At 36.9% G+C, this 18,198-nt stretch overlaps 2 protein-coding genes across 3 annotated transcripts; one reads left to right on the top strand and one right to left on the bottom strand.

Moving 5' to 3' along the window:
* The first annotated feature begins 552 nt into the window (after nucleotides 1–552).
* LOC109049308 lies at nucleotides 553–6,466 on the top strand. Of its 2 annotated transcripts, none has more exons than XM_042725188.1 (6): nucleotides 553–710; nucleotides 1,332–1,970; nucleotides 2,046–2,322; nucleotides 2,414–2,497; nucleotides 3,358–3,527; nucleotides 5,368–6,466. In XM_042725188.1, the coding sequence occupies exons 2-6, from the start codon at nucleotides 1,587–1,589 to the stop codon at nucleotides 5,503–5,505; spliced, it is 1,053 nt and encodes a 350-aa protein (XP_042581122.1). In that variant the 5' UTR covers nucleotides 553–710; nucleotides 1,332–1,586; the 3' UTR covers nucleotides 5,506–6,466. The 2 variants fall into 2 exon arrangements, with proteins under 2 accessions (XP_042581122.1, XP_042581128.1); XM_042725194.1 differs by lacking the exon at nucleotides 553–710 and adding an exon at nucleotides 741–875.
* Nucleotides 6,467–7,633: 1,167 nt separating this feature from the next.
* LOC109051797 (tripartite motif-containing protein 16-like protein) lies at nucleotides 7,634–16,786 on the bottom strand. Its single transcript, XM_042725201.1, has 5 exons — nucleotides 16,650–16,786; nucleotides 10,806–10,841; nucleotides 8,856–8,918; nucleotides 8,609–8,748; nucleotides 7,634–8,422 (listed from the first exon to the last, which is right to left on the bottom strand). Exons 1-5 carry the CDS (start codon nucleotides 16,702–16,704, stop codon nucleotides 8,012–8,014), a joined length of 705 nt encoding a protein of 234 aa, XP_042581135.1. The 5' UTR covers nucleotides 16,705–16,786; the 3' UTR covers nucleotides 7,634–8,011.
* Nucleotides 16,787–18,198: the final 1,412 nt, after the last annotated feature.

Below are 18,198 nucleotides of genomic sequence, written 5' to 3'. Positions count from 1 at the left end.
TGTATGTGTGTGCACGACAGAGATATGTATTTGTTTATTTCAGTATAAAAAAGATTATCTTACTGATAGTTGCAATTTAGTGTTGGTTAATCAAGAGGTTTTTAAACTGGGGTCCAGGGACCCCCAAAGGGGCTGCAAATGGTCCATGGAAAAGTTTAGGGAAAAACAGTGTAAAAAAAGGAATAATAAATAATAATAAAAAATATTTATTTTTATTTTAGAAACGAAATGTTTTGCTAATATTTTAAACATATTTACAATATTATTTTTTCCACAGTATAAACTGGGTTTTTATACGTGAAATATGGACAATATATAAGTAGGTGGCCTTTAAATTTTAAGAAGGGGTCCTTCGCACAAGGATGGTCATATTTGGGGTCTGTGGCACCTAAAACAATAATAATAAAAATAATAATAATAATTTGTGTGTTTTCTATGCTAATTGATCAACCCAGAAATAACGCAAAAAAACAAACAAACAAACAAACAAACAAAAAAAAAACAGGTCGCTTGTTTTTCAGACCATTTGCGCGTTTCTTTTGCGCAATCTGGCAACACTGGTCTGCTCCTACTCTAACAGCGCTGTGCGCCGTCGCTGCACTGGAGTCTAGGGGAGAGACAGGCACGGGTAACAGGCTCTTAACAAAGAGGGTTTAATAAAGTTTGGAAGTAAAGGACGATTGAGGCAGAGGCGGGAGGATATTGCGAGGGTATGTCTACTATTGGTTTTTCTTTTCTCGAATCATCCTGATGCAGTTTAAATTATGCAAACGGTTGAAATAGGTTTTTAGCTGCATTGCTAACGCTGGAGCCCACTGGCCTGTGTATTTCACTTGGCCACTTACCAATGAACTGATCAACAAGCTCTAAATCAGGTAATGTCGTAATGCAAATACCGCGTTGATTTTGCGAACTGCATTTTAACGCTGACAGTGACAAACAAACAAAAGCAGCAGATATCCAGGTTGACTGTTCGTCATGTTATCCCGAAAATGCGAGAAACAGACAGATCTGCTGCATGCGGCTGCACAACAGGCCTCGAAAATGATATATTTTTTTGCGTTTATCAAACAACTGAATCTCATTTGAACAAAAACGTCCCAAACGAACGTGTACGTGTGCTACACGTGCGAGGGAATGGAGGCGTAACTGACCCTTCAAAATGAGTGGGGGTTTGTTGCACAGCAGTTAATGAGCTTGTTGATTAGTCAAACAAACTGCCTTTCAAGCTGTTCTACAGATCCGAACATAATGCAGGTTTATTTGCCTAAATGAGATTGATATTGCACATTGATTATCTATATTTATGCATATTATCTTTTCTTTTCTAGGTAACATCAGCAAGTTTTGACATCCTCCCATCTCTCCCCTAGTTCTCTCCTGCACGCAGACATCTTCACCCATTTCAAATGTGCCTCTTCTAACAGTCCCATCAGCATTAACTAAACCAAGTTCTCATCACCAAAGAGTGCTAACCACAAAACGGATTTCATAAACACATTCACACACACCAGCATTCCAACATTCCAAAAGAACGAATTCCGAAAACAGTTCAGCAGAGCCATAGGTTGTTGCGTAAACACATCATGGCCTCTGTCACCAAATCCTCTAACCCCGAGATCCCCGATAATCACAAGGAGAGCTGGCTGGCGCTGCTTGCTGCCGCTGAGGCTTACAGTCAGACGTCCGGTTGTGATTTGGCGATTTTGACCGCGTATAAGAAGTTCCGTCCTCCCGGTGTTGAGGTGAAAGGAACAAGGAATCATGAAGCGGGTGGAACTCAGGTGCGGAAGTTTGATTATGCTTATCATGTTTGGGGATCAGGGGCTCTAGCTGAGTCGTCACGGCGATACATGGATGACATCGCAGTTCTGCACTCCACCACTGTACTGACGGCTCAGAGACACACGCGTCTGAATACGGAGGAAGGAGGAGCCAAACTGGGTGTGGATGTGCCGTCTGACAGGCTGGTGAGTGCCGTTTTTTTTTTTTTTATGCATTTTTGATCACAACACCTTATGATTTACTGTGTCCTCTTTCCAAAGAGCTTGACTGGAGATAGAGTCGGGACTGTTAGTCCCAACATGAGGCTCTATTCTCAGAGCTACCCGTCTATCTACAGCTCGGCCACTGCCATTGGCCAGCCAGGCGGTCAGCATGGGAACGGAGAGTGTGACAGGGAGAAAGCGGTGATGGAGGAACGTGAGAAGGCAAGAGAAAGGACGGAAATTGCGGACTTGGAGGAAGATGATGAGGAAGAGGAGGAGGAGGAGGAAGAAGAAGATTTGGATGGGAGGAGACGTAACCTAAATGAATCAGCAGGTAAATGCATCTATTTTTTGTTTCATATAAGGAGGTGTTTGTCATTTGTAAACTCAAATTTGAATTGAATGGATCTCTCTTTCTTCCTCAGGTGTCTTTTCAATGGATGAGGATTCTCTGTCCCGGGACTGCGAGCCCTTCTTTGAGTCTGATGGGGAGGAGGAGAGCACTGACGGTGAATAATCATTCTTTTAATTAAGAATCTACCAATATTACAATTCTGGTAAATCCCAAAAAATGGATGACAAACAAGTGTTATTTAATTATTAGTATTTTAAATTAATAACTTTAAGTGGCTGTTAGGTGATGTTGAAAAATAGGGGAAATCAGCATATATAAAAATATGCTGTTTCAGCTGGGACAGGTTCACCACTGTTCAAAAGTTTAAGGGTCAGTAAGGTTTTTTTATTATTTCTTTTTATTAATACTTTCATTCAGCAAGGACACATTATATAGAATTAAAATAAAAATTAAAGACATTTAAAATGTTACAAAAAAAATTCTGTAATTGTCTGTAAATCGTAAAAAAAAAAAGCCATCACAGTTTTCATAAAAATATTAGGCAGCACAGCTGTTTTCAACATTGGTAATGATAAATGTTTTTTTGTTTTGTTTTTTAGCAGCAAATCAGCATATTACAATGATTTCTAAAGGATCATGTGACACAGCTTTGCTATCACAGAAATAAATTACAGTTAAAATGAATATTCCCAAATAAAAAAGTTATTTTGAATTGTAACAACATGCAACTACTACAGGTTTACTGTATTTTTGATTAAATATATGCAGTCTTGGTGATCATAAGATGCTTCTTTCAAAAACATCTTACCGACCCCAAAAATAATGTACATTCTTATTTTAAAATCCTTATTCAGTAATCACATGCGAATAAGAAACGTCATAGAAACTGTTTCAAGCACAGTGAAATGTACCAAGTGTTGTTCAAAGAGATCATTATCTGAATTATGACAGTGTAACATCAATGTGTTTTTATTGCAGTCATTCGTGTATTTATATCTGTTTTATTGCTGTCAGGCTCTCTGAGTGAGGAAGCTCCTCCCCCTCCACGTGGCCTGGCAGTAGGTCACCTGGCATCTCGCTATTCTAAGCCCATGGCAATGGCTCGTTCACTGCCTGTCTCTATACCAGTGTGGGGCTACAGGAACAATCATGCCCCTCAGGGCGACTCCCATAGTGGAGAACGGGTCAGTTACACATCCGCTTCATACATACCCTCCCAGCTTCATAGAGATTCAATTCAATTCAGATGACCTTTTTTGCAGATTATGTATGCACTTTCAGTACAAAGGATGTGTAAGATTGTAGGAAGCAAATTACCTATTAGATCACCAAATTTGAGGCTAAATTGTACATATTCAATGATAAGACAATTTCATAATGAATGTGTTTCGAACGTGCGACACATCATTTTTGAACAATTTTATACAAAATAGAGGATTGGGCCAAAGGAAATCTAGATTGTCAGTATAAATACCTGTACATACTTTTGAATGTTTTTGAAAAAATCTGTCATGTTTGTCAATGCTGGAAAATTAGTCTAAAACGATTTTTAAATGCATTTTCTTTTTGAAAATCTATACTCTAAACATAAATAAGTGCAATATTATTGTACTGCATTATTGACCCAGTTAATGGTACAATATTTTGTTGCCAAGTCCTTTCTGATGAACACCTTTACTGCTGTTGTGACAAAATGCACTTATACTGTGCTGTTGAAAGTTTTACCCTTTCGAATTTTCTATATTTCTGCCAAAATATGACCCCAAATATCAACTTCTGAATGTAGACAAAGAGAATCAAATCAAACAAAAATATATACTTTATCATTTATTTATGGTGTAAAATTATCCAGTGTTTAATATTTTTGTGAGTTGCAAATGTTTATGAATCTTTGCTTTCAGTATCTGGCGTGACCCCCTTTTGCAGCAATAACTGCAACTAGATGTTTCTTGAAACTGCTGATCAGTTCTGCAAAACTGCTTGGAGGAGTTTTAGCCAATTCCTCAGTACAGAACCACTCCTGTGAACTTGCTTCAGGTCCTTTCACAACATTTCAATTGGATTAAGATCCGGACTTTGACTCGGCTGTTTCAAAACATTAACTTTGTTCCTCTTTAACCATTCTTTGGCAGAACGACGTCTGTGCTTGGGGTCGTTGTCTTGCTGCATGACCCACTTTCTCTTGAGATTCAGTTCATGGACACAGATGTCCTGACATTTTCTTTTAGGATTTGCTGGTATTATTCAGAATTCATTATTTTGTCAATGATGGCATGCCGTCCTGGCCTAGATGCAGCAAAACAGGCCCAAACAATGATTCTACCACCACCATGTTTCACAAATGGAATAAGGTTCTTATGCTGGAATGCTGTTTTCTCTTTTCTCCAAACATAACTCTTCTCATTTAAACCAAAAGTTCTATTTTGGTCTCATCCATCCACAAAACATTTCTCCAACAGCCCTCTGGCTTGTCCACATGATCTTTAGCAAACTGCAGCCGGGCAGCATTGTTCTTTTAGGAGAGCAGTGGCTCTCTCTTAGTGTTCAGTGTTCTCCTGATGCTGGACTCATGAACATTATCATTAGCCAATGTGTGCAGCCTTGCAGACTATTACACGTCTTACTTTTGGAGTGATGTTTGTTGGTCAGCCACTCCTGGGGAGGGTAACAGTGTTCTTGAATTTCTACACAATCAGTCTGACTGTGGGTTTATGGAGTCCAGACTCTTTAAAGATGGCTTTGTAACTTTTTCTACATTGATGAGCAACAGAAATCTATTTTTTTGATTGGATTCTCTTTGTCAACTTTCAGGACTTGTGTAAAAATCTGATCATGGTCTCTTTTTTGTTTTTCTTTTTTTTTCACTTTCATATTTATGCAGAAATGTAGTAAATTCTGAAGTGTCCTCAAACTTCAAGCAGCACTATATATATTTTTTATAAAATGTATAATTGATTTTTTTTTAGAAGAAAAATTGAATAATGGTCATAATTTAGCTTGATTTCAATGTCTCTGTTATTTTAGGTGGGCTGTACAGACCTGGACCACATAGCTGCTAGTATGAAAGCCCTGCTGGTCCCTGGAGCCACAGATGGAACGGAGATGTTTGGAGCACTGCCAAGACCTCGCCTTAACACGGGCGACTTCTCTCTCAAGCACTGAGAGAAGACTAATGTGTGCGTATGTATGTTTGCGCGTGAATGAGAAGAGGTGGGGGACCGTGAGCATGTTTGTGTGCGAAAGTGATTTGAACAGAACTGGAGAGTTTGATGGATGTTTTTAACAAAGATGTTGCCAAATCTGAAGCTTCTCCCACATATCATTAGTACTTCTACGGCTCTGAAAGTGGCGAAACCTTTACCAACCCTTCACATCTGCAGCAGGAGGAGGAGAGGTTTGATTAGCATGTCTTAATTGGAGAACTTTTTTTTGGCGGATGGTTGTGGCAGACTTTGGTTACATAGTGCATTTCATTTAGAAACACTAACAGAGCAAAAGTACATCATTACATTACTAATCATACCCAGTAACTGTCCTCTGCAGTGTGGGATTTACTGATAGTATATGAGCCTGTTTACACGCTGAGATACTCGCACATCCATCACCAGAGGAGCATTGTAGATTAGCAAACACTACATGTACTTGGATATAAAGACTGCTGCATTCAGATGTGAATTCAGTAGTTTATATTCCATGGCAAGACTGCCAAAGCTGACTAGATGTTAATGTGAATGCTTGCAAATGATGTCACTCTCTGCCTGTGTGCACTCGTTTTTATTTTAGATACTGTCCTGAAGACTCTCTAAATCAATGCTTTGTAAAGCAAAAGACTATGAGAGGGCAAAAAGTTTCGGTAACACGAATGTTTGGGATTTCTCACCCATAAATTACACGTTTCTGCATTATAACTGATTAAAATAACTGATACGAATGCAGAAATGCGAATTGTGTCATTGTTGATTAGTATGATAACTTCTCCAATCTTGATAGACTGAAGGATATTTCGAATATGAGGGTTTACAACACTACAGATGTCAACCAGCTATGCGTTCATCTTAAACATTTCACAACTGTTCAATGTTTAAGTAAATACGTTTTGAATAAACAAATTGTTTGGTGTTGAGTTCTGTTGCTCTGTGCATCTACTTGCATTGAAAAGTTCAAAGATTTTGTCTAGGTGTGGATAAGCAGGCTGAAGAATATATGTGTAACTCTCTGAGCGAAGTCGATGCTTCCTCTACTCAGCAGAGGGCAGTGTTGTTCTTTTATAGTTTTTATGTACAGTACAAACTCTCCCTTAGCATTCATTTACACATTTAGCAGACACTTCTATCTAACGCAATGAGTACTACAATAAAGCGTTTCATCTTAAATTCATTCCCATTCCATTAGCAGAATTATGACAAAAAGGTCAAAATTATGAGGATGAGTCGAAATTGACAGAAGTAATTGACAAAAACTATTACAAAAAAGTAAAAAGTAAAAAAAAATGACAAAAAGTTGAAATAATGAATTTATAATTATGAGACCAATGTTAACATTACATTTTTTTCGTAATTATGACTTAATCTCTTCACAATTCCAACTTTTTGTCTCATAATCATGACCTAGCATCTCGTTTTTATTCATCATTATTCATTATTAAGTCTTTTTTTTTTTAAATATAAATCTGTGCTTATGTGTGAATAAAAGCCTACAGTAAATGAGAAGACTTTGATAAAACTACTTGTATAGGTTCATATAGATTACTTTTATGATGTGTTTATGTGGTTTGTAAAGCTTGAACATGCATCTTTCAATTGATGGACAAAAAATATAAGAGAATACAACAAAGTGATTCACCTTCACTTCCCACTTTTGATTTAATTTCCATCTATCTCATTCAGGTCAGGTTTTGCATTAGCCAACAAGGCACCACAAGACCACGCACAGTCTCAAACCTTTCACTAGTAATAGAAAAGAAGGCTTCATTTAAAATAAGTGTAAATTAGTGTATTTTGTATACTTTTACATTTATGTTGTTGCTCATTAAAATGAATAATTATAAAAAAAAAACAATTTGTGACTATCCAGAGCTGAATTTTGAGGACAGCTGAAAGGGTAAAAATTATATACTTAAGATTGTTTATTTATTTTCCCCAAAAAAGTACTGTAGAATGTCTGGTTCTAACCCTAACTGGGTCGTGCTAACCAGCCAAACATTGGCCTGTTGATTAGCCCCCCGAAACCTGTACCTGGTTTTAATGACATAAAAAACAACATACTGTACCACTCATATATAACACATCACTAATATTTTGAACTAGTTTATTAGACCACAGAGATAAATATTCACTACAGTATCTGCATTTGTCATCACATGGAATATAAAATGAATACAGTGACTATTCAAAATCATTAGTATAAAGATTAATGCTACACCAATTAAATTGCTGGCTAAAATACTGTATTTTGAACCAACCTAGTGGTTAGTAACAGGCAGAGTCAGGTTTAGAATGCAATTCTTCATTTACGGTTTCAATAGTATTATTCATTTTGTTGTAGGTTAGATAAGTTTTGTATCTTACTTCCTACCAATGACTCTTTCTCAAATTTTCCTCTCCTCTTTCTTATATCACCCTTACCCTGTTTCCTTCCAACCCCTCTTTCTCTTCGTGTATTCACGCCCCTACTGATCCTTCTTTCGGATCCAGCAGTAGGAGTTCCTTCCCACCCAGAAACCCGGGAAGAGTTTCTCCTTGAAACTGGATACAAACCGATGAATCAGTCTGGTCTCCTTGGAGCCGTTCTCTCCATCTTCAACAAGGAAAAATTTGATGATGCCAGCTGGCTGGTCAGCATAGATGCCGATGGTGGGACAGAGGGGAGCCTGGAATTCGATGTTCTCTCCGTTGTGCCAGACGTGGTAGCAGGACCCGGCCCAGCCCACACCCCATGACAGGTCATTCTCTCCCAGACCACATGGGCCATCCTTAGCTTTCCGCCCTGCGCTTTCACACGCTGCCCCAATCACCACCCAGCCCTCGCAGTCCACCTCCCAGTACCCACGATTGCCCAGAAGACCCTCCTTACACAGCACTTCAGGAGGATATTGTCAAAGTTATCCAGCATTATCTCAAAAAACGTGAGACTGTTATAAATTTGTGAACTAACCCTTAAAAGCGTAAATAAAAACATGGAAAAATTTATTTTTATAAATCACACTGCAAAACTAAACAATAATAATGAAACATGTAGAGACATATTCAGAGACTCACTTACATACCTGTGGTGAATGTTCATATCTCTCTGGCCTGTCTAGAACAGGACACACTTCCTCTGACATACGTGACACTTTGGCTCCACCTTCTGAGAGCCACAACATTTTCTGAGCAGTTCTGTCATCCAGAGAGAGATTTATCCAGTCTGAGAGAGAAATATCATTTCAGAGGTCAAGCGCCTATTAAACTATAATATAGAACTATATATAAAAAAGCAAGAAACAAGACAGTCCCTGTAATCATCATGCATACATTTGATCAGCTCAGCTCTAGTACTGGGCTCAGTGATGTTGGAGTCATATGGTGGTGCCTTTTCTGTGATGGAAGGAAGAAGAAAGAGCAACAGGTCATTATATTCTGTAACATGACTGCATAATCATATTTAAATGTCAGCTGTATAATGGAGACCCAAGCTTCATGTGATTTCCATTGTATTATGATCCTCTCCCATTAACACTATTAAGACAGAGAGGCGTAAAGACAGCAGCACTCACCTTGAAAAAGTCATGGCACTGATCATACATGCAAACCATGTTGTCATATTTACATGCTGTTTTGATCTGAGTATAAGTGTCTGTTCTATTATAAGAATGGAATGCTCTCCAAACCTTAAGTGACTTAAAATAACAAAATAATCAATAATCAACTAAAATAATCTGTGAGTTGGTTTTAGTGAGCACTGAGCTTGGTGAAATAGCTACACCTCATGACACTTGCAGAGTTTACCAAGCTTTAATGAATGATCATGCGAAGACAAGTGACAAGTATTAAAACAAATAGTTGAACTTCAGTTCACAGATAAAATATGTACAAAATCGGAAAACAGTTACCTCATTCTTTATAAATTAATTTTACAATACATGTAAAAATTCTTAACATTAAATTTATACTTGGTTTTAATAAATATAACATTAAATACATTGTTAATGTAAGCATGAAGATACTCTTGTAATGGTTGTTTTTTGATAGTGTAATATATGTTTTTTTATTATTATTATTTATTTTTGTAAATACATGTTCCAGCTGACACATTTTTCAGGTAAAAAAAAAAAAATTAAACACTACATTTGAGAAAACAGCAACAACCAATACAATTCTACTTTGTAGTTTTACATTAAAGGTGCTGTATGTAGGATTGACACCGAGTGGTTGAACTAGGTATTGCAGTCCAAATTCAAAATATTGGAGAGGGTTTTTTCAGGGTGCCCCTCCTCCTCAGACCTGACACACGCAGGTTGCCAGATTGACAAAACCGATAGGAACGTGTGCACTTGACGATGAATGAAATTAAATACGCTGTTTTTTCCGCCAACTGGCAACCCGGGTGCCGAAATACAATTGGGTAAACTGACAGTGGGCGGGTTTCACAAACCAAAACAAAGATCGCCATTCCGGCCCGAAACGTGCATTTTCAAAAGAGAATAACCGACGGTAGCATTGTTTTTCAGATAAACAAGTATGTTAACTTGGCATGTTTCTTAAATATCTGCAAACATATTATGGTATTTTTATGCTTTCGTTGAGTCAAAATCTTACAGCATTTAATTGTTGTTCTGCTTATTAAAACAATTTTTTTTCTCAAGTGACATTGTCCAACAGCGACATCAGCGGTTAAAGGAAGCGTCGTTCTTGCCCGCCCTTGAGCCCACTGTGGGTCCAGTGGGTAATTGAGAATAAATGGGGAAAAGTCGAGGAGGCAGTGCCTCCATTGCGCTATGAGTGCCCTATTGTGCTGTTCACGCGATAAGATAAATCTCGTTTTGGTGTGTGACCCACTTCCACAAATTTGTCAGAATAAATAAATAATAATGGGAAGACTGATTAAAAAGTACATAACTCTTCTACTCAGATATCACCGCTTTATGTCGCTTATCATTTAAATCTGAAATGACTTGAAAACATAATCTGCGAGGATTTTTTTTGTAATCAATAAATTTGGTGAATTAAAGTTACATATCCGTGTCTTTGACCATCATGACCCCTGCAGTGTTTACCAAACTTTGATGACTAATGATCCAAATTAAGTAAAAAAAACTATTAAAAACAGCTGAACACCTGTTGACAAATAAAATGCACGTGATATGACATATAAAAATATGAAAATTGTTGCTGCATTCACATATATTTGAAGCAGCTGTGGCAACAGGGGGCGCTCTGATTAAGACATTGAAAACTCAGCAGGATTGCATAGTTTGCAGTTACCTGCAGGATTTGCTTCTGCTCTCGACCCTTTTCTTCCTGTAGGGGTGAAAATGTACATCGGTTAACATCAGAGGTAACCATTAAACCACTTTAAACGAAGGCCCAGGCAGTCTGGAAATGACATTGACACTGCACAAGCATTCTAGAGTCTTCCTTTTCCTTACGTTGCTTTTCTGATCCCCATTCCTTACCTCTCGTGTGCAATATATATCATCCTATGGTATGCAATTCATCTATACCCCCACTGTTGTTAGCACTGAATCATATAGTTTACCCATGCCTGTCAGGGTTTAGGTTACATCTGAGAAGCATGCTAGGCCTAAACTTACATTCACCACAGACACACATCATAGGCTCTGACAGCAGTTTCCAAAAATAGCCTACATTTTTGTTTCTGCCTTCATTTCCATGGTGTTAGTGGTGTTGGCATGTTTATGTCCAGCTGGGCTGGGCTTGCAGGTTTAACACTTTTCTTGTTACTCTTGAGCTTCTCAAGCACCTTCTGAGAAATCCATCTGCAATCCTCTGGCACATGTATTACAACCCACACATTTTTTGCCTTCTTTTGTTAATGTGGGCATTAATATTAGCTGCCCCCTTAGGTTACCATATTATCAGTGGCATTAAGTGCATTGGTGCAGTTTTTGTCAGTTAAAGTGTTAATTGCAGCAGCAGACTGGTGGCAAAGAGGGAAAAGGTCACTGTAAGAATGAAACCCAACTATCGGTACGATATCCTGCAAATGGAGTGTTGTAGTGATTTGAGCCCTGCAATGAGAATTCCTCAGTGAAGAGTATATTTGGTATTCTTTGGATAACTATCTGGAAATTTTAAAATATTTTTTTTTAATTCATTAAGTAACAGTGCTAAAACAATGTTTTGAGAGAATATATATATATAAATATATATATATTGAGACAATATATATTTAATCTTAAAGTGTATTTTTACTACAAACATAGATTTTCATATTGGATTTTATGTTAAAATATTTGGACAAAATGCAAGTGTATTTTGTTTTACTGCAGTGATATACTTTTTAAGTTTAAAAATGTTGAAAAGAAATGTGAAACAGACATTACACTTGTATATTTGCTTTAAATATCTTTTCCAGTGTTGCTCCTCCTAAAAGTGTGTATATAAATTTATTTTATCTGTATTTTAATATAAATTTTATATGAATCATTTACCATCAGCAAAAAAAGTCATGCTGTCAGTAATTCCTCAGTCACATTTAAGCAGGCCTGTAATGCTGGTAAAACAAAAAACAAACTCTTTTGATTGGCGTGCGGTTCAGGCGATGGGCGGGGACAGAAGTGACTGACATCGCTATAATAGGTCTTCGTGACAGCGTCGTGCACTTCTAAGTGATCGGGTCAGCTGTGTTTCAGCACATATAGGACGGGGACTTCTGTACACCTGTTCAAGACCCCCTCCTCTGTTTGTGATCTTGCTGACAATCACTGAGAACAGATTGTTCAGAGGTCACCACCATCATCGTCATCCTTAATGTCTTTTATTTAAAATTTGTTATACACTCTCAGAAAAAAGGCACAAAACTGTCACTGCAGAAGTACCCTTTCAAAATTTGCACTTTAGATATACTAATATGTACCTGTAAGGTAAATAAGATATGATGTACATTTTTGCTTTTGTACATCAGGATATCACCTCAGTGACAACTTTGTACCTTTTTATCTGAGAGTACACACACACGCTCTACGCACATTATGACAGGGAAGCCCTTACAGGCTATCATGTAATTATGCGATACACGCTCATACAAATGGAGGATAATGAAAACAAGCAAATGGCGCAGTCATTAATCTTTCTGCAGTAAAACCTTGGATATAATCCTGGTGCACATATAAATTCCATCAGTTGCTTGGACTTAAAGAGGGAGTTATAGAGGAATGGATGGTGCAGGAGCAAAGGGAACAGAGGTAGTAAAGGGATCAGGGATAGAGATTAGCAACTGCTGCTGACAGGTCACTCCATCAGTCATAGCCTGTTTCACCCTCTCTTCGGGATCTCTCCCTTATAGGGGCTGGTATGGAGGGAGTCAGGAAGAACAGGAGGGAGGGGTCGAACATAACAGCCAGCATACTATACTATACACATGGTCATGAAGCAGAGCTCCAAAATAAAACAAATCAGAAAGATTTAAAAATGTCTGGGTTCACGCAATTTGAAGCCATGCTGACAGCTCTTCAAGTCAGGGTTTTCTCCCTGGTGTGAGATTCAACCCTGGTGTTTTGTGAATGATGACTTGGTGGAGATTGACCATGAACGGAAGAATGCTGTAAACAAGAGGTACACGGAAGGGGTCTGGGTGAAAGCCTCGTTTCAAAATCCCTAGTGTCCAATAAAGGATCATTCACAAAACCTCGTTCACTCACATCTTTCACCAGATGAACACATACTTGTGAAAGACTATTGGTCTGACACAGATTGCAAATCAGAAGGATCAGAAATAATAATAATAATGATTTATTTATTGCCATTTTTGCCTTGTTTTCCATTAAAAAACAAATACATTAATAATAATAATAATAAATACATTCTGAACACACTATAAGAAATGGTAGAAAAACAAAAAAGCTACTGGTAAGTTTCTGCCAGGACATTATCTGTCGAGTTTAATGACATTTCCTTTAATCCTAAAATGCAACACAATGAAAAAAATAAAATAAATTTACAGGTGTTTCTTAAAGTGCATATTTAAAACAAATAAAATGTATTTTTAATATTCAAATATATGACATTTATGAAACAACTGTGTAAAATATTATTTTTTTATGTCATCAAAATTTAGTGAGGTTTATGTTTAAAAATAATTTAATATCAAAATAATAAGCAGTTTTGCTGAAGTTGAAGGGCTGAAGTTAATCAAGTGATTGAAAAGGTCAGATCATTCACCTAAGTGGAACCTGTGAGTATGGCATTGTGGGAAATCCATGTTATATTATGTTTCTACATTATAATTTATTAAAATTAAATGTTGTCAGCTGAACCACATTGTCAGTGTTTATCAAATCCTTTAAATAAAACTGGCATCATATCAACTGGAACAATCGTCTGCTGTTGTGTAATGTTGAACTTCACCTCTTTTTAGCATCAGCAGTTATGTTGATGACCTCAGGGTCTTTGCTAGGCTTTGGTGTATTTTGCTCGTGATGACAGTGCAGAAAGCAAGTTGTTTGTGTTGGACAAGTCTTTAGGGTGCTTTGCCAACCCCTGCCATGCACCCAGCAGCTACGGGCACTCTGGTATGGTTCATATTTGGTGTCTGGATCAAGGAGACGCTATGCATGATGATTTGAAAGGGTAGGCGATGGATATGATCTTGCGGCCCCCGAGTGTTGAAAACCACATGCTGAGTGTCGGCCCTCTGTTGATTGCTTACTTGAAACAGGCCCGATGGAAAATAACACGAACAGACAGATGCACAAATAGAGGGATTCATGTCTGTAAAGGGAGATTTTAGAGGTGTGACCCATCACAGTCCTGGGAAAGACATTCAACCCGCTTGGATAAGAGATGTTCTCAGATATTGGTTAGATCAGATCTCTCTTAACATTGATTGAGTTGGTTTCCATGCTGACACTCAAGGTGCACCTTGCACATGTGCTGTCTAATCTTGCCAGATGCTGCCTTGCCCAGTAAGTCAGACCCAACTAATCTCAGAAGGCATAGATATAAAGAGCTGTGGAGATGAGTTACTGTGGAGGGTTTTACACTTCATTACCCCTGGGATCAAGAAGGCGGCATGTCATCATTGATAAGTTAATAAGAAACCAGCAGGAGCCTCTTTTCATCTCTTATATTATATTATATTATATTATATTATATTATATTATATTATATTATATTATATTATATTATATTATATTATATTATATTATATTATATTATATTATATTATATTATATTATATTATATTATATTATATTATCTTTTTTAATTGAATTGTTAGTTTTATTTTAAAGTAAATATTAAAAATAATGTTTTTATGAAAAAATATTACAAATTAAAAATGAAATCACCAAAAGACAATTATACAATTAAAATACAATTAAAATTGCAATGAAATTGAGAGCGAGAGAGAGAGTTGTTGAGATGACAGATGAGGGCGACGTGTTAAAGTAGAAGGGTGAGAGAGGTACCTTGCAACTATATTAACACCCGAAAGAAGATTGATCTGATGAATTCTGATCATTTCACTTGTATATCAGTCTTACTGCGTGATATTGAATTTGGAAACATTTTAAAATATGCAATGATTTACTTATAGTGTTGGGCATACACAATACCTTTACAGTTTATGTAAATGCTGAGTAAAGCACAGCCTTCCAAATGTTTTTGTATTTGAGTTCTTTAAAGTATTTCAAATAGTATGTAAGTTTAGAGGATTTTTGACAACATGCTTATCTTAAAATATATGCAGGCTCGAGAGAGTTTGCAAGGTCTTGTATGACCATCTTTCCTCTTATAATAATTTGTTGTCAAAAGATTGAGTAGAGCAGCTGCTAAACTCTTTGTCACTGTAAAGACTATTATTATTTTCCTGTGAGAAGTTAAGCTTTGCACAAGAGCCTGGAGAGTAACAGTATGACGATAATATCCAAGGTGCCCTCTTCTCATCCTGTCGCCCATTAGTCTTTCCTGTGTACCTTTGATCTGGGCTGTCTCAGAGTATGTGCAACTCACACAAACTGTCAGAATAACCCTCCATCAAATCAGCATTGTGCTGACACTTTTAGTTTGTGGACTGTCACCGCACTGTAAAATACTGCAGGTCTGTGTTTGAAGTGTCTAGAAAGATGTCTGGTTGCATCACCAGGTGCATTCCATAGTCTGAGATTAATCATTTATTACATTTTAGACACTGCTTACACACACACACACACACACACACACACACACACACACACACACACACACACACACACACACACACACACACACACACATTCATGTAGTGTTCATCTAAATGGGGACGTTCAGTAGACCTCTGTTGTTTTCATATACAGCTAGTTAGAAACAGTAACCTAATCCTGACAAGACTCTGACAGACAGAAATACGAATATATATAAATACAGATTTTTACACACTACTGGGTAAATATTTACCCCCAAAATATGGTATAGTATAAGTATAAAGTGAATGGTATTAAGTATTAAGTGTATGGACCCCCCCCCCATATATTTTGTGATATACCAAGATGAAAATGAGAATAACTTTTATAAAATGTAAAAATATATAAATATTTATACATATAACGTGCATACAATAAAATATTTACAAAAAAGAAACTTAAATGAAATGTTTATAAAATAAAATACGTCTTTTGAAATAAAATAAATAAAAGATAAAAATAAAAATAAATCAAAATTGTAAAATTAAGTTGTTTTAATGTCCATTTTACCTTGACTTATTTTTTTTTATCTACATAAATATTATATTACCATAACCAAATACACAGACTTTGTTTACAAGGGCTTTTCCTCCTTTTTTCATCACATAGATTTGCTATTTTTTCTAATTATTATGATTTATTGTGCATTCCAGTATTTGTTTTTTATTTCCATGTAGTCTTTTATTTTTTATTTTATTATTATCACTGCCAATTTGCTCTAGCAATTTTCTTAATCGCCTTCCTTGTACATCTTTGTGAAAGTTTATGTACATATACATAAGCACTATTTTAAAAGATGCTGAAGTTTTCCTTAATTATTTTTACTATTTTTACAGATCTTAGCAACAAAGCGTCCAGGCACACAGGTGAGCCTGTGCTGATGATATTTAACTGATATAGGTGAAGCAATGAGAGCAGCCCTTACCTGCTTTCTTTACTTCAGGCATGATTCCGTTGGTGCTTGGGGTACTACTGGGCATTGCAGGGGTGGATGAGCGTCTTTTCGACTCCGAGTCTCTCTGTCTCTGGGTTCCCTTCTTATTCACTCCACAAAAAAGGGGGAGGAATTCAAGACACTGCCTATGGGGAGGGGAGGGGGTCTGTATGGTGGTCGAGGTGCTGAATATGAGGTATATCCTGTCACCTAAACCACATGTAGCTCACATGTACCATGAAATGAGTGAATAAAAGGATATAGGACTGCACACACACAGTTATTATGATTATGAATCTAAATATGCAATGCCACGATGAACTGATACGAGGTACAGAGAGCAAAATAGTGGGGCATTTTAGCTTATTTCACCAAATGTGTTTAGTACAAAACATTTAAAAGTGTTTGTTTATTCAAGGAGAAGACAGTGTGGGTTCTTTGACCTCAGAGTTCAGCAGGGGGTCTACCATTGCACTCACATTACTGTCACGTCTGAAGGACATCTTCTCACACCACCCAAGACATTTTTTGTTTATGTTGTGGGAAATGTTATGTAACCACAGTAACTTTGCTAATAGCTAGGTATCAGAACGTTTTTACTTTGCAAATGAATCAGAAGGATCTCATCGAGAGCCAAACATTTACACTTATCTTACCTCCAAAACACCTGGATGGAATGATTTACAGAAATTGCAAGTAGTTACAGCAAACCTTATGTCATAACTCACGAGGCCTCCCGAAATGACAATAGCATAAGTTTCTTATTCAAATGGACGGATTGTAAAAACAGAAAAACTGTACTAATCTGTTGAGGATCCATTGAACCGTATTACAGGACATTATCACTCAGTAATGAGGGATGTTTCTTCATCTCAAAGCTTTGAGTCTTAAATCACATGGTGATTCTTTAATGCTTCAAAGCAGACTGTCGATTATGTCAGTATCTGGCCTGTCTTCATTTCAGATAAATGAGACAGGTGTGTTCCTCGTCCCTCAGCCACTCATTCTTTTCTCACTCTTCCTCTTAGCACCTCTGTTCTCTCTTTATCTTTGTAATGAGAAACAGCTTCACTTCCACGGAGTGCTCTGTTTCATTAGCTCCTCGCGCTTTGAAGACTTGTAAGTTAGGCGGTGGAATTTTAATAGGTGGCAACTGTACGCTATGTTTAGCTAAAATACAGAGCATTATGTGGGTATGTGACTATATAGGACGTTTTAAGAAACCCTAACCGTACCTCCCTTCGAAATAGCATCGGCGGAATGACAATGATTTGTAGGCTAACTTGTACATAGTTTAACACTGTTTGTGTTCTACCTAAATCAAAACAGACTTTATATAATCTGCATTTCTTATTTCAGTTGTTTCATGCAAGTTATCTGTGATTTAAGCCTAACAGACTAAAACATTGCGTAAATTATGTCATCATATCATATCATATCATATCATATCAATCATATCATATCATATCATAACAATATTAATAATAATATCACAAATGTAATTTTAAATTTGATATAATTCAATATATTTTTGTTTCGA

Source organism: Cyprinus carpio, chromosome A3 (assembly GCF_018340385.1).
Source record: "Cyprinus carpio isolate SPL01 chromosome A3, ASM1834038v1, whole genome shotgun sequence".
Classification (NCBI taxonomy): Eukaryota; Metazoa; Chordata; class Actinopteri; order Cypriniformes; family Cyprinidae; genus Cyprinus; species Cyprinus carpio.
This window is presented reverse-complemented; position numbering and strand designations above follow the sequence as displayed.